The sequence below is a fragment of the Aspergillus nidulans genome, chromosome IV, assembly GCF_000011425.1.
Source record: "Aspergillus nidulans FGSC A4 chromosome IV".
NCBI lineage: Eukaryota > Fungi > Ascomycota > Eurotiomycetes > Eurotiales > Aspergillaceae > Aspergillus > Aspergillus nidulans.
The window spans coordinates 2,514,191-2,530,184 of record NC_066260.1 but is presented as its reverse complement, the minus strand read 5'-3'; the positions used below and the strand labels follow the sequence as shown (position 1 = coordinate 2,530,184).

Sequence of the window (15,994 nt, the reverse complement as noted above, 5' to 3'; positions counted from 1 at the left end):
TCTTGCGCGAGAAGAGACACGATGAAACGAACACACGCGACCGGAGGGACAAGCGAGAAGAAACCGTGAGTCGTCACAGGCTGACGGCGTCGGCAGCACAAGAGGAGCGGACGGCTAAGCGGGATTGGGGAACGTTGGGTTGATTAGGCGTGGATGATCAGAGCCAGGGCCAGGTCCAGGCGGACTGCAGATTCCAGAATCCAAAGACCCCTTTCACTATCTAGCTTGAAGCTCCCGAAAATTTTCCAGAATCACTTCGATGCTGCTGATCTTGGAAAGGGGGCAAGCCAGGGGTGAACTTTGAAGATCAAAAACAGAAGCTTGCTCGGGATGACGTGCGCTCAACTCTGTTGGCTGTTGGCCACTTTGGGAGTTTGGAACTTATGATTCCACCTAGTCTCTGAATATTTCTATTTCTGTTTCTAAATGTCTTCCCCGCGCATCCATGGAACGTCAGTGGAACACCTTGCTTAACTCTATCAAAATAGCTTATATTTTAAGGTATTGTTACTGCTCAAAACTAACAGTAGATTACTGGGTAAAAAAAAAAAAACAAGCTTATTAAACGGCATCCGTCCCCCGCGTTCTGGTCTATTTTCTTCCCAGGAACAGCGTCCCAACGCTCCTTTCGTAGATCTGACTCGTTCGACCTTTCTTTGGGCGTCGGGTTGTTTCTGTGCTAGTGATGTCCAAAACTATTATTCCCTGCAGCCCTGTGGTTGGGGGATATGCAAGGCCGAATCTTACTCCACATATACCCTGAACGAGTACCCAGCAAGTGAATTATTAAGGACTAACCAACAATAAATACAGAAAAAAGCCATCATGACAAGTAACCAGACCAAACACTAATACGAGAGAGATGCGGTTCAGATCAAACTCCAAGAACTCTTTTGACGTTTGCCTGCTCCCCATTCCTTTTGCCCATGACATAACCCAATTCCAAACATAAAACTTTGAATGAGAAGATGGAGAAACCCTTTTGCTGCCCAAAACCCCAGTGCCAAAAAGGAAGAGACAGAAACCGCGTGCTCCGGCCATATTTGTAGACAACCACAGCGATGTTGAACACCTGAACCCCCGGGTGAGCTGGATATAAGAGCCGACATAGTGTAGACATAATCCAACCAGGAAAACTGCAATGACAATGACAATGACATGAGATAATCCAAATGCAGCCAGAACAAGAAAGAAAGGGTAAGGAATGAATGCAGACAGCAAGCACCAAAGGGGAACTCCGACTCCGGAAAACCAACAGGCCAACCAAGCTCCTACCAAGCCAGCAAACCATGTACCAAATCGACATCGCAAGAACTGACGCCCAGACAAAGAAATCATCGTTGCACCAAGCTTGCACTCTTCCATATATGTACCGTCATCCATTCCCAGTGTAGAAAGGCCTTTCTTCAAACGCCCGGCGCAAAATATGAACCAAAAAGAAGAACTAGCATCAATTCTTCGGAAGCGACTCCCTTAACCCCAGACAGAAGCTTGGACGCCCAGCCCGGCCTTAGAGCCCCAGACACCGCTGCTGTTGCTCCAGCCGAGTCCAACGCCACCAGAAGGATCCTTGATACCGGCTGGGGCGGTGGCCGAGGAGGTTGCAGGGTTAGGTGCGGCCGACATCGACGTAGAGCGGTCGTTAATGCTTTCACTGGACGTGAAGCCGAAACCCAGAGGCGAAGGCAGGGGAGTCGTCGATCGCTTATTCAGGGAAGGGTTCGAAGCCTGAGCAGGGCCAGCTTGAGGAGCCGGACGAGTTCCGATGGGACCGACAGAGCCGATGGGGCCAGCGTTTGATTTCGACTGCGCCTGTCTCGAGGACGGGGAGTCCGCCCCAGGAGACGAAGCCGAAGTCACTGGCTGTTCGGCACCGTCATATTTCCCAAAAACGGGGTTGATACCAGAACTCGGAGAAGAGGTACTGTTCGCGCGCGAAGGGGATTGGATGGCGGACGGGCCAGCATTAGTCTGAGTGATGCCATCGGGCCCACTGGAGATTGGACCCTGACTGAACGGGTCCACGCTGCGAGGGGATGCGCCTCGGATGCCAGTCTGGCTCTCAGGCCGGGAGCCTTCGTCGGCGAGACTGGTAGGAGGGAAGAACGCGGGGCTTTCGTTGCCGTACAAAGCCCTGTGCTGTCGGGCCAGGAGCTCTCGGCGACTTTCCTCGTTCACGGCGGCTGGACTGAGCGAACGATCGGACTTGCCGGCGGACATTTCGGCGAGAAGGCCTTTCAGGAAAAAAAATTATTAAACCATGTTCTCCAGAAACAAGAAGTATGGGACAGTGCCCCAATATATTATACAGAGCAATGTATACATGCGGGTAGAAAGAGCACGGGGAATCTGGATGTATAAAGGAAGAAAAAAAACTCCAAAATGCTACCACGTACTTCGGTTGTACTGCTGCTCCTGATGATAGTTGCGGAGTTCCCTCTCACGCTGTGCCGCCATCCGACGCTTTGCTTGCATCATCTGTTCCACTTCATTGGGGCGTCCCTGAAACCGCTGCGAAGCATAAAAGCCCTGCATACTGGGGGTCGGGTGCATCCTTGCGCCGTCAAAGTCGCTAATCGAATGATGGCGCTGAGCCGGATTGACCATGCGCGGGTCTGCGAATTGTTGTTCAGAATTGTGCCTTGCTGAAGAAGGTGGTCGAGAATCCGTACCGTACTCAGGATGGGGACGGCCCACCATCATGGGCATCGAATCCCTCCGCGGTGCCGCCCAAAGTTTCCCACTCTTAACAAGGTTATCAATGGCGCGATCGACCTCTGCGACGGAAAGTCAGCAATTTGCCTCATTGTGTTTCAAGGACAAAATACACCCTCGCGGCTTCAATCTTGGGAAACTACAATGCCACATCTCTGGCGTACCGCGGGTGGAAATGAAATTGGGTGTCGAAAAAAGACAAAAGGAACTCGTCGTGTGCGTACCGTCAAACTGAGAGGAGAAAGCGGGGACATCGTCACGCTGGGAGACGGAGCTGGATCCTGATCACACATGGGTAAGTTTCTGATCCCGTATCGCAAAAAGTCCAACCGCGGTGTGACAGATCGATTCATACCTGATCGCGACGGAGGCACAGGCTGCTCCCAGGATGCCTGACGAGAAGTCGGGGCCTGCCAGCCTTGGGGTTCGTAGTACGCCATTTTATCGATAGGAGGCTTTGAAGATTGTACGCGGAGGAACGGCAAGGGTAACTGATTCACTTGGGAAAAGGTCGAACCCTGTTCTATGCTGCGAACGAAACTGTAAGCTTTCGAACAAGACAATAAACGTGGTCAATTTCAACCGAGAGTCAAAAGCCGGTCAGATGCTAGTCTGTCGAGTACTGCAGCGACCGATAACACAGGCAGTTCTCGGAGTCCCTGGACTATCCCGTTGAGAGTATGTGAAACTGATTTTTCACCTCCGCTCGGGTGCCAGCCAAGAGAGTTCGATGGCCCAAGGGAATCCGAGTATAGCCCAAAAACAACCGACTCCGGTACAAAAAAGAAAGAGAATAGACTTGACGGCTCGGTTTGATCGGACCGAGAGGAAAAAGCACTGCGGTGAAGGGGGAGGACTTTTTTGGACGGGTGGACGGCAGCTTACAAGAAAAGGAGTGATTGTCCCCAAGAAAATTCCAGGCGGCTCTACCACGAGCGAACGAGGCAGAAGGAGCGACAAAAAGGTAGCAAAATCTCAATCCCAAGGCACGACAGACAAATGAGTCTGACGTGGAAGAGCGAAAAAGGGAGAGAAAGAGGTGGGGGAAAAGAGAATAAGACGGGGGGGTGGGGAGAGGAAGAGGAAAAGAGTCGGGTAGGAGAGGTGCGACGGTAAAAGGCAAGAAAAGGATAGGGAGATCGGGTGTGAGGGGAGCCAGCAGGGAGCGAAGAGCGAAGAGGGGGAAGCGAGAAGTGGATATTATTTTGATTATTATTACTTCTGACCGGAAATAACGAACTGGTAATAGCGATAAATAATTATCAGACTTTCCCAGTTGGCGACTTGACAGCTACTTGGAGTAAAGGGAGACCGTTAATCAGCAAAAAGATTTCGGTTCTCGAGGCGTTTGAGCCAAAATTAAATTATATTGCTTTCCAGGCCTGCCTGCCAACACTCGGAAGTCGGGACGACTCTCCACTACATTCCATTCAACATCTCTCCAGGTGATATAGAAATAGCAATAATGTCGAACAACCTTGGAAGACTCTCAATGTCAAAAACAGCAGAAAAAGCAAATTCTTAAGACCAAGGTGGGTAGATGGCATAGAATAATAATGTAATTATGGAGCCTCGGCGTCTTGATTTGCTCTGCTTGGGCCCGATTTTCTCGACTTGTAAGGTTCATCTTCCGCTCACGGCCCTCTCGTACAATACAACGGGAACGGTCCGGCTTGCCAAATATAAACGCCGCTAGGGCCAATGGAAGAATTGCACTGCTCGATCATCTCTTCCTCAACTCTCAAGCAATGGGATCCAATGAGATCCAACCAGTTCGTTGAACGTGGTGTTTGCGCTCGTCAGTTCTCGACTCTTATCCTTGGAATGGAGACAGCACTGAGTCCCACTTCAAGGTCCTCCACTTCCTTAGGTGATACACAGACGGTATAGCGGTTGCGCAGTCGAGCATAGGAAATACGCTATGCTTCTGGCTTTGCGAAATACCACCTTGGGAGCAGAAAAGAGCGTCGGAACACGAAGCCACACTAGACAAAATCAGGGAAGCCAATTTGCCGCTGACCCCAGACCATCCCAGACCATCAGATGCACAATGGCGTATGCGGGCGATGGTGCAGGAAATATTATAGTCCTTCCTGTTCTGGGCTGACCGTCGAGGTTACAACTCTCGATCCTTCAGTGCCGCCGACAACCTTTTTGACATTATTGTCCCACCCTCCACCGTCGAGCTCAAACCAAGACTTGACAGACCCCGTGCTCCTGTCAAGAACTGTCCAGAATCCGGTTGGGTATATTACCCAACCATCTCGCTCTTGGACTCTTGGATTGAACGTCGCCAATCAGTAAGTTCAGTTACCCTCGCTAGGAGGAAATAGGAATCAATCAGCCCATGCCCGAAGCTCCTCTGGTCCAGGATATTATACTCTACGAGGTACGAAGTACTACGTACTATCCATGGCAAAGCAAGATACTAGTAGTGAATATACTCTAACAAAAGTGCGACCCTGTCTGAAATATTATAACTAACTTGGATTGAAAGGCTGAACTCCCACCAAAACTGTCTCAAGTTGTCTCGTTCAAGCCATCATGCGATGCTGCCTATCCGCTGACAGCTGTGAAGTTCAGGTACTCGTAGGGTCGACCCGCGCTGACCGATATGTTTCCTTAGGATTACGTACCGTCTCTGATAACGGGATACGGTCGATAGAACACCCTTGGCTCGTGAGGATTGAATAAGCTCAAATACGTTAGTTTGTCTAACGTAGTACCCCTATAGTACCTGCACGCACGACAATAATGCGTAGTGAAGTGGCAAGTGAGCATAAGATGAAATCACCTTTTATCACGAGTTACACTGGTATCACAAGTACAAGAATGAATCCATGTTCAAGTGGGGGGTCATTTGTCAGCCGCAGAACTCTGCAGTCTGCAGGTGGATGGGCACGTCGAGGAACGGTCTCTAAGCACCACCCCGCCGTCAGGCTGGAGCGTTTCTTGCTTCCGCCGAGTATCAGTTCATGACTGCCTAGTCATTGACCGATTGCGTAGATATAGACACTATTCACCCGATTCACCCGATTCACCCGATTCACCTGATTCTATCTGGGATGGATGGATATATGGATAGATATCGACATATTCCATATTCAAGAGTTCTCTACTCTTAGAGACCAGGTAAGAGTGGGGCATCGACAATTGAGCATGGACTGTGAACAGCACTCAGACCCCTACAGTAGTAGGATACGTGCCACACCTCTCATTGGATCACAGACTGTATTTTGTCGTCATTGTACCGCGAGTGGCTCGGGTCATATGTCGGTGGTGGTTGGTGGCTGCAGCAATATTCGGATTAATGTTGATTCGTTTTTAATAAGTCGTCCAATGAACTGGGGACCACTCACGGTATCTCGCAGGGTGAGCTATGTTTGGGCTATTTGTCGCTGTGGTGGCAGGCAGTCCACAAATAGAGGCATGCCTGCTATTCTTGACCTATTCAGCTCAATCCCATAAGGATCTGCCGACTCTCGGTACTGTGGTATCAGAGCTATAGATGCCAGAATCTCTTACTTCTGCATGAGATTAGGATTTTCTTCCAACCCCGAGTTAAGATCGCTGAATCGCTGAAACTGAAGTAGCTAATCAAGGCGGCAGGCCCAAAACAACACTGTTAAATCGGTCGAGCCTTCCGACGGACGATTTGGAGAACCGCTGCTCTGTCATATGGCTGTTCTGATACTCTCGTTCTTGAAGCGTGCGTCTAATAGAACAGGGTCAGATGGCCCGCAACGAGGCGGCTTAAATGGCGGAAAGTCACCCAAAGAGCAGGCTATTGAAAAAGGTGTGCGCCTTCTCCGCATTCATAGAAAGGGATTGTCATGCGGTACCATCCTACTGGGTCGAAATGGCGATAATGTTTGCTAAGTCGCCGTGACAGAGGACTGACTACTATATATCTATAGCAGACTTGCCTGAGAACGCGATATGATGCGACAGACGTTGGGCCTAAGGAACATTTCGGCGGGAGGGCTCCGCGAATATATTCATTACCCAAGAGTTAGATGACACGAGAGGCTAGAGCGCCATTGCTCTTTCTGAGTAATCCCTAATTCTAAACGATCGGGAGCTTTGCCCAATCAAGGACCCGGTGGCCTTGAGTCTTGTAAATTGACTCTGCTAATTACCTAGATAATGAACAACTGTCGACGATCCGTGAATCCATCACATCCTTCCTACCTCAAGGCGGCCAGGGGCACTTTCCCGACCTTAAGTGCCTCACCTCATCGCGCTTTCTTTACTGGCGTTCTTTCCTCCCACCTAGAATGAAGGGCTGAGGTCGTTCTTACCCCGTTCGGTCACGGCCAATCTTTGCTCCGTCTGTGAGGACCTTTCTTTCCTTGAGATCCTGAGTCTTGGTTTCCCCTTTCGCCCCGCGTTTCGTCGTTCGCAAGTCAAGCTCCGCTTTGTTCGGATACAGCGGCCGGCAGCTGGATTGGTTGACAGCACACCCCTTTCGGCGTCTGGGTCTGGTGGCCCTAGAGCTACGTGGGTTTTTGTTGTTCTCAGTGCGTCCACTGCGCCTGACAGTCCGTCCCGTAGATGGTGGCCGTAGATGGTGGAAGGCCTTAATCTATTCATGGACCGCTGACCTGGTTCAGTATCCGTTATAAATAGAGCCGTAATGAAACCTGAGACACCCAGAAATAATAAATCTTTGGAAATGGCCTCTGGTTTATGGGTAGTTATGGATAGTTTACTGTTTGGGACAAAGCACTTTGACAGTGCGAGTTGCCTTACTTTAGTTCGTTCTTATGGCCGGGTATAAGGATAATACGCGGTTGGAGATATCAGGATAAAGATGCAGTACAGCCAAAGCCAGAGTGAACAAACGCCGCCGGGCTCTGCTATATTTTCGCAGCGTGCCTCAGAGAACAATAAGAAACGATACCAAATGACATCTAAGAACTGATGATTAAGGCCTACCCTGCCATGAGGGTTGGGTCCAGGACAATCGCCTCTTATTATTTTATCTACGAGCCCAGCCCAACCCGCGACCCTCTATCATTGCCTGCTGTTTCATCGCATTGAATTTTACTAATTTTTCTGTGGTGGACGCTGGCCAAATCTGTGTAGTAGTATACCTAGGGTACTTGACTCGTGGAGCTGTCGGGAAAGCTGGGCGTGGGAGATTCCCCTGGCTCGCTCAGCCGATCGCCCTGATTGATCCCCTCCGCGCGCTGTGTCCCCTCCCCCGTTCACTAACCTGAGAGCAACTTGCCCTACAATAACGCAACGTCTTTTCCTGAGAATCCTTGTACGTCCACAACAATCCCTCGAATTGCCAGGCTGGTCCTTTTAATCTAGGGACATTTTTTGTGCGTGTTCCTGTTCTCCATTGCGAGCCCCCCTCTGGTTGGAGTTGTGCGGTTCTGAGATTTGCCCTTCCCGCTAGAGTCTATCGCACTCACTCCCCTTAAACCGCCTCCGTTGCCATCTCCAACAACCACCGACTCGATTATCATTTCGCGTTCGAGACGCGATTCCATACCTTGATCAAGAGTCCTTTTACCAGTCGCTAATTCTCGTCTTGCAGCGCTGCTTTGTCACGTCTGAGTCTGAAGCAGAGGTGGTAACGCAGCACAGACAATTTTGCTGAAACATCGCCGGCCGATACCTCCGCTACGAACGTCCTTTTCGACAGCCGCTTTTCTTCTCCTTGCACATTCTTCCTGCGATATACTGTTGCTGTTGGGTTACAGAACGGTGAATACTGTATAGGAACATAAGAGGCATATACTGTTCTTGTGGCGAGCCTTTGTGGTGACGTGAAAACCGGAGTTCGGTCGAGTCCGGCGTTTTTGGGTGGATTTGGACTCGAGAAGGCGTTCCTTTGCGAACTTCTCTTTTGGAGACCAACGTTGTCGGACAACGTTGGGTATTGCTATATGGTCACAGTTACCGATGGGAATGACCGCCTATCGTCCAGACCAGGTGAACAGTCACCGATAGCGTCGGCAAAACTCTCGACTATGCCGTGGAGATCGAGCAACGAGGAGTCTTCGGAGACACCCAATCGACCCGCGTTGACCTCACAACAATCCAACTCCCTTCCCTCCACGCCTTACCAACACGCGCGGAAAATTTCGTTCCATTCCAGATCGCCTTCGCCCCGTCATGGAAGCACGTCGCCACGGTCGACCCATTCGGAGTCGACGCATATCCCGCCATCCGCCCGAAAACAGTTTACGGGCTGCAAGTACGAGACCGCCATGTCTTTTTTCCGCAGAAGAATGCCATATTCAATAGGTGCCGATGTGCTACCGGAAGAAAAGGAAGGGCTCAAACAACGGCTCCGGCCGGAGGAGGAAAGGAAACTTACTGCGGATATGCTCGAAGTTTACGAACGGTTATTGCCTTCGGCGGAGAGCGAGAGCCGACGCCGGAGACTTGTCCGTAAGCTGGAGGATCTTTTCAACCGGCAGTGGCCCGGTTGCGACATCAAGGTTCATGTTTTTGGATCGTCCGGCAATAAACTGTGTTCTAGCGACTCGGATGGTGTGTATTTCTTTGGGCTATTTTAAGTTTCTTACTGACCCGAGACAGTCGACATTTGTATAACTACAACCTGCAAGGAGCTAGAGCATGTGTGTTTATTAGCGGATGTGCTTGCAAAGAGTAAGATCTCATTTCCATGACCTTCCTGGCAAGCGAAGCTGACATATTATCTCTGATCAGATGGGATGGAGCGAGTTGTCTGCATCTCTCATGCAAAAGTTCCCATTGTGAAAATCTGGGATCCAGAACTACGCCTAGCATGCGACATGAACGTCAACAATACGATGGCGCTGGAAAATACACGAATGGTACGGACATATGTGGAGATCGATGAACGAGTACGGCCGTTGGCAATGATCATCAAGCATTGGACAAAACGCAGGATACTTAACGACGCTGGTATGTTTCTACGCGCCACGGGGTTAAATGTGCTTTCTCGTTAATTATTTTTCAAGGTCTCGGTGGCACGTTAAGTTCCTATACCTGGATTTGCTTGATCATCAATTTCTTACAGACTCGAGAGCCTCCAATTTTACCCAGCCTCCAAGCTCGACCCCATAAGAAGAGGCTGACCGCCGATGGTTTGGTGTGCTCGTTCGACGACGATCTGGACTCATTGGTGGGATACGGAAAGCAGAACAAGCAGTCATTAGGAGAGCTGTTCTTCCAATTCTTTCGCTACTACGGCCACGAACTGGATTTTGAGAAGTACGTCATCTCGGTGCGCGAGGGAAGATTAATATCCAAAGAGGGAAAGGGCTGGCACCTACTGCAAAATAACCGTCTTTGCGTGGAAGAGCCTTTCAACACAATACGAAATCTGGGTAATACGGCCGATGATACTTCATTCAGGGGGGTCCATATGGAGCTGCGCAGAGCATTTAAGGCCCTCTCAGACGGTAACTTTGAGCTCTGCTGTGAGCAGTACGAGTATCCCCCGGAGGCCGAGCGCTCATGGGAAAGGCCGGCTCCTCAGCCACGGCCGGTTGTCACCACGGCTCCGCCACCTTCTCGGGGTGGTCGTGGTGGCGGCCGAGGTGGGCGACATTCGAATCAATACAGTCGAGGCGGACACTCTGGCGGTCGTCGAAGTTCAAACGCCGCCAACAAGAATCACTTCCGCCAAGCCAACAACGGAATGAGCGCGTCTGAACTGTCGCTTCAGGCGCAGCATGCACAATACCTGCTCCACGACCACCTGTATCAGCAAATTCAAATACTTCAGGCACAGGAACAAGAACTACGATTACAATTGCAGAATCAGGCGCTGATCACTGGACGGCCTCCACCCGTCCTTATCCGCCAGCCCTTCATTCAATTCCCAGTACCCGCGCAGGAAACGTCAGGCGATGATAGCTCACGCTCGAGGTCCGGCTCGAGATCTGGCGCAGTGAATCATCAGCCTATCAGCGTGCCGTCTCGACAAAATGTCTATTACAACTCCACGTACCTTCCAGTTGCCGTGCCAGGAGGACCAGGAAGCAATACAAACCCGCCGTCGCCGTCCGCCGCCGCTGCAATGCCTGATCTCCGCCGTAACCCACGTCGGTCATCGGTTGCCAATGGTTCTCCCAACGGCTCCCTTAGAGCTCACTCGCAGCCTGCCCGCCCCGTCAATTCTCTTCCCAACTTTGCCCCTCTCTATTCAATTTCTCAACCAACCGAGACATCACAGTCCTCGAAGCAGCGCCACCCGTCCGGTGCCTCGGATGACTCATTGAGTGAGGAAGATGGTACATCCATGCCCAACAGCTTGCCCAACAGAACCTTGTTCATCGACGAAGCTCGATCCAACGATTATATGACATACTACTTCGGCGGTTCTCCACAACTTCATGCTTACCACCAAAATGCAATGCTTTCGCCCATGTCAGCATCGCTTGGGCTGGCTTTACCGAACGGCGGCATTGTCCCCTGGGTTGGGAACCCCCAGGAATATATGTCGGCTGCCCCAGGAGCTGAAAGTTATGGCCATTCGTTCGACAATGGCTCGATTACATCTCCGAAATCTGGTCAGTCGCAGCAAAGAATGGGATCCCGAACTGCCGCCTCGAGCGATCGCGGAGGGCCATTAATCGTGGATGGATCGGTGCCTCCAAGTGAGCAACGGATGTCGATTCCCGCTGACCATTATGAACACTACGGCTTGATGTCTCACTGTCCATCGAATTCCGATGACCAGAACACCGATACTCCTGCCAGTGTGTCGGATTCTTTCTCTCAGGACTTCCAGGACAGTAGCTCGGTAGAAATTGATCCGAGTCCCTTTTTCAGCCGCCAAGGATTTGACTCCCACGCAATGGGAGGTCCCGCTGATGTTTTTGTAAATGGCCATTCGGGAAAGCAGAGTCTGCTTTCTAGTCGACTCCAAGGTCTTCATCTCTCGAATGGTGAGAAAGTCGATATCGCGTCAAAATCTGCACAAGACAAACCGAAGGCTGTCGTACCACACAACGACGCTGTCGAGAGGGAAGCACCTCGTGCGAAGAATCATCACGCGGTTGATAAAGGACCATCGGCTTCGAGCTTCTCCCATGCCGCAGACTCACACATTGCATCGCCAAATGGGAGGCGCCGACACCATGGCTCAGATACGTCGGAGAAGGTCAACGGGACCGCACACAAGGGTAAACCTAGGAATCAAACATCGTCCACTGCATCGAATGATCAAAAAGAACGAAATGCTGGTGGTCCAAGAAAACCTAATGCTGCTGGCTTAACGCCGCAGGACTCCAATCATAGCCACGCGAATTCCGGCTGGCAGACGACCAAACGAAAGAACAAAAAGAACAACAAGCTGTTCTCGGACCACCGCCACGGGCTTCAGAATGGCGCGGAGCCCCTACCAATCGATGAGTCTTTGAGGAAAGGGGGCTAGCTCTACTCGTAGCCTGGGTACCACCTTTCCCACCTCTGGAAACCATTGACAACAGTGCCCTTTATGGTTACCATCTTACCTTACCCCTTGAAACCGCGTGACCTTGAACCATTGACCTGGTCCGCGGCTAGGGCGACAAAATTATGCTGATATAGCACTTGTACAGCCTGTGCTGAAGTTTAAATTATCTCAACTCATCAAGTTGACACTCGACTATAGCTCGTCTTCAGCTTGAAGCGGTTTGACCTTGTATAATAGAGGCGACGACCTCTTGAACAGAACAATATATTGCAGTGAATTGGCCTTATTTGGCCCTCTTTTTATGGAACTATACGACTCTTTTTTCTCTCGCGCACGGGTTCTTCATATTCATCATCGGCGTTCAGGTCATTATCAGAAAACTGGCATGTCGGTTTGCAATTGGTTCGTGGTACTCGCGTGGATCGCTCATTCGCATGGTGGCTCTGGTCCGGCTCTTGACTCTCGTCAAGTCACCTACTCATTATCAAAGCTCAGTCCTGCTCAATTGCAGTCCCTGGAGGACATTACCTCCTCATCGCCTCGGGTACAAAACGACCATTTCAAGCCGGAGCCCAAAAGTGAGCTGCCGGTAATGGGCATTGTTCTTGTTTATTCTGTGTACCAACTGGACTTGTTTCTGTGTTGCTGGCTGTGGATTTCTTGTCAGTTTATAACAGGCATGATCATTGTCATCATTATCATTGTCAATATACCATCATAGCAGGGAGCCAGGCGAGTGGGTTCAACTTATACATGTGTTCTTTTCATGCTTGTTTTTTTCTTTTTGTGCGTGTTTACTTGTTCATGTTGGTACTGATACATTTTGCGTGTTGCTAAGATTCATGCGGACCAGGATTGGGCAATGATTCAGATGTAGAGCTTTGGGATTTACATACAGTCAGACGAAGATACTGAAACGCGAAAAAAAAAAAATTGAAATGCATAGACTTGTGTTGTTGTAATCACTAGTCCCGTACTTGTTACTTCTGATGTATACACAGGCACGTACTTCATATATACTACAGTGCGTAGGTCATCTGTCGAGTCTGTCGGGATCCGCTCTTGGCTGTGTTTTCCGATCTTCAGTTCATCCACCGAGTCTCATCAACACCCACGACGCTACCACTCTACAATCAGGATCGAAATGACCCTGCCCGAACCCCACATCGCCGCAGACAGTTTCTTCCACAGAATACCATCACTAGGCGTAGGTTCAGGTTCATCCTCACCCTCGTCTTCAAGTCCCTGGCCGATAACAATCTACTTTATAACTGGCAATCCAGGACTAATTTCCTATTACCATGTCTTCCTCTCCCTGCTCAGCAAGAATATAGCATCCAGCCAACTAGCATGCCATAACGGAGTGCATATCGTGGGTTATAGTCTCGCAGGTTTTGAGCTTGAGACCGGGGCTGTTCAAAACGAAGACGGAAGGCAAATCTACGACCTTGAGGAACAGATATGTTTCGTGCAGAGGCGATTAAGGGAGAATATGCGGCGCTTACGCGCAGATCCCACCGTTTCAAAGCATCATGATCTTGGTTCTGATGCAGCAACTGAGACTGAGACACCGAAACCGAAAGTCATCCTTATCGGCCATTCGGTTGGCACGTATATTGCGATGGAGATTCTACGACGACATCTTGAACGGCAGAGCACTCCTAGCGACGATGACGATGTCGCAGTTGACTTCGAAATCGCTGGTGGCATAATGCTCTTCCCCACAGTCCTTGACATTGCAAAGTCCCCATCGGGGCAGAAATTAACTGTATACTAACCCATCTGTCCTTCATCCGAGGTGTAAGACTGCTCTGCTAACCGGCTAACAGTTTCTCCTCCGCATAATCCCGCAGCTAGCGCTCATGGTCTCCATCTTCGCGTGGGTCCTGACGACAGTCCTTCCTGATGGTCTTCTGCGAAGCCTAGTCCGGTGCGTGATGCGCTCGCCGCCTGAGGATGCGGTTGATGCCACGACGAGGTTCTTGAAAAGTCGACGGGGTGTAAGGGAGGCTTTGTATGTTACTCCCTAACCCTTCCTTTCATTCCCTTTTCTTTTTTTTTTTTGTTTTTTTTTTTTTTTTTGTTTTAAGCTACTGACGATGCTGCGGTGAAAGACATATGGCGGCAGATGAGATGAGGACAATCACCTCTGATAAATGGAGTGATGATGTTTGGGGTGTGTCGCGCGCTACGCATAAGAGCGACGCACACTTGACGTCCAAACCGCCAATCCAGCTACTATTCTACTTTGGACGTAACGACCATTGGGTCGCGGAGAAGACGAGGGAAGAGATCCTTGCTGCGCGAGGTGGGATGCGGACTGGGCATGGACCGAAGATGGTTGTGTGTGAGGAATCTGTGCCACATGCGTTCTGTCTGAGTATGTTTCTATCCGGGCCACTTGTTCCCTGACTGACTCTTGAATATAGGGCACAATGAGATCATGGCGCGTAAAGTGGCTGATATGGTTCAGGAGGTGTTAAACTAAGAGGATGACCTAGTCAATTACAGGAGAGCACATTAGAGCACAGGACGTTATAGAAAGAGGACATCTTCATTGGTGTATTTGGAGGGTAGACCCCGTCAGATACGGATCGAAGAGTCGTAGGAGGTCGTTGGTCATGTTCGTCACGAGCAGTTCGTTTACAGTGGGCATTATCCTTATCCGTTCTGGTTCTGAGTTCCGGCCCGCGGACCGCTGACTAGGCTGGACTTCTATATGCACCCCTATAACCACCAACTCCGAACAAGGAGACTGCGCGTAACCCTGTCATTGAGAATATAGAGATATCATTGACGTAAATCACCGGTTGCGCGGCGTAAGACCAATGGCACACTCGGCTAATTTCCTATAGCCGAGTCCTGCCCGGAGCTCAAAGCATTCAAGGTCGTCTATAATCGTGATTTATTGTAGAGTGCACTCATCATGAGTTCGGACCAGTTCGGTAAACTAGACCACTTCTCCTGAAGAGCTCTCCCAGAACATCCTGCTGTTCACTAGCAGCGGGTGCCGGCTGTCCTTGTGCCGGCTGACTATGCGCTCTCACACTCCAAGAGTCGTCTTGCGCTCTTTCCTGACCAAACAAGTCCCTAAGAGAAATCTGACGACCCATTGGTACACTGGCTTGCACCTCATTCAAAGGATCGATGGCTCCTGAAGCAGCTGTCGCAGCAGCATGTAGGCCATTCTGGCGCGCAGACTCTAGCCGCTCACGAGCTAATTTAAGACTTTTCCCAGCCATTGAAGCGCATTCGCGGATAACCTGAGCATTGATGCTGCGTGTTTCCGACGTAGAACTCGGAGGGGGCTCAGAAAAGACCCAAAGCCCGTAAATGCGAATATCACTGATAGCACGGGCAATACTGGGATCGGAGTTGGAGTCAGATTTGAGAATAATATATTCTTCTGTAATCTCCACGTTATCGCCATCCGTCAAAGGAAGATCGAAGTTATTCAACCCCCGTCGATTCAGCACGAACACACTGTACCGCTCCTCTCCCAAGCTACCCGCTACAAGCTGACAGACAAAAAGAGTGCCCTCCACCCCGGTCTTCTCCCATTGTCGCGTAGACGGGCTGAATGTGTAGACCACCGCAAATGGCGCGATTGACTGGATCGACTTGACGGCTGGGTCGTGACTCTGTAAGACAGAAAGGTTGAGCTCCTCGTTCGTACGCGGAGGGGCCGACGGCATGCTTCGATTCTGTTGATCGAGCAGCTGCTGTGGGTCGGACATGTAGGACTGGTAGTCTGAATCGTAACCGGAGCCTTGGAAATACCCATGGGTGTGACTCTGGTTGCTGTGCTGATTGCTGCCCTGATTGTGATGGTTGTTGTTGGCGCGACGAGGCCTGCGTGACGCCATAGTG

General features: G+C 50.5%; 4 protein-coding genes across 4 annotated transcripts, besides 1 other annotated feature; 2 read left to right on the top strand and 2 right to left on the bottom strand.

The window, feature by feature from the left end:
- Window positions 1-15,994: part of a sequence feature (contig 1.132 1714..254738(1)) that runs on past both edges of the window.
- ANIA_07749 (uncharacterized protein) lies at window positions 1,474-3,865 on the bottom strand (the record flags this gene model as incomplete). Its single annotated transcript, XM_675926.2, has 5 exons — window positions 3,601-3,865; window positions 3,071-3,238; window positions 2,940-2,996; window positions 2,397-2,777; window positions 1,474-2,234 (listed from the first exon to the last, which is right to left on the bottom strand). Exons 2-5 carry the CDS (start codon window positions 3,153-3,155, stop codon window positions 1,474-1,476), a joined length of 1,284 nt encoding a protein of 427 aa, XP_681018.1. The 5' UTR covers window positions 3,156-3,238; window positions 3,601-3,865.
- ANIA_07748 (protein cutA) lies at window positions 8,940-12,103 on the top strand (the record flags this gene model as incomplete). Its single annotated transcript, XM_675925.1, has 4 exons — window positions 8,940-9,225; window positions 9,274-9,345; window positions 9,406-9,624; window positions 9,681-12,103. The coding sequence occupies 4 exons, from the start codon at window positions 8,940-8,942 to the stop codon at window positions 12,101-12,103; spliced, it is 3,000 nt and encodes a 999-aa protein (XP_681017.1).
- On the top strand, window positions 12,510-14,612 carry ANIA_07747 (bifunctional triacylglycerol lipase/ester hydrolase; the record flags this gene model as incomplete). The annotated part of the gene is made up of 7 exons (XM_675924.1): window positions 12,510-12,702; window positions 13,126-13,148; window positions 13,211-13,331; window positions 13,408-13,892; window positions 13,954-14,138; window positions 14,239-14,504; window positions 14,554-14,612. The coding sequence occupies 7 exons, from the start codon at window positions 12,510-12,512 to the stop codon at window positions 14,610-14,612; spliced, it is 1,332 nt and encodes a 443-aa protein (XP_681016.1).
- On the bottom strand, window positions 15,049-15,861 carry ANIA_07746 (protein dcp1; the record flags this gene model as incomplete). The annotated part of the gene is made up of 1 exon (XM_675923.2): window positions 15,049-15,861. One exon carries the CDS (start codon window positions 15,859-15,861, stop codon window positions 15,049-15,051), a length of 813 nt encoding a protein of 270 aa, XP_681015.2.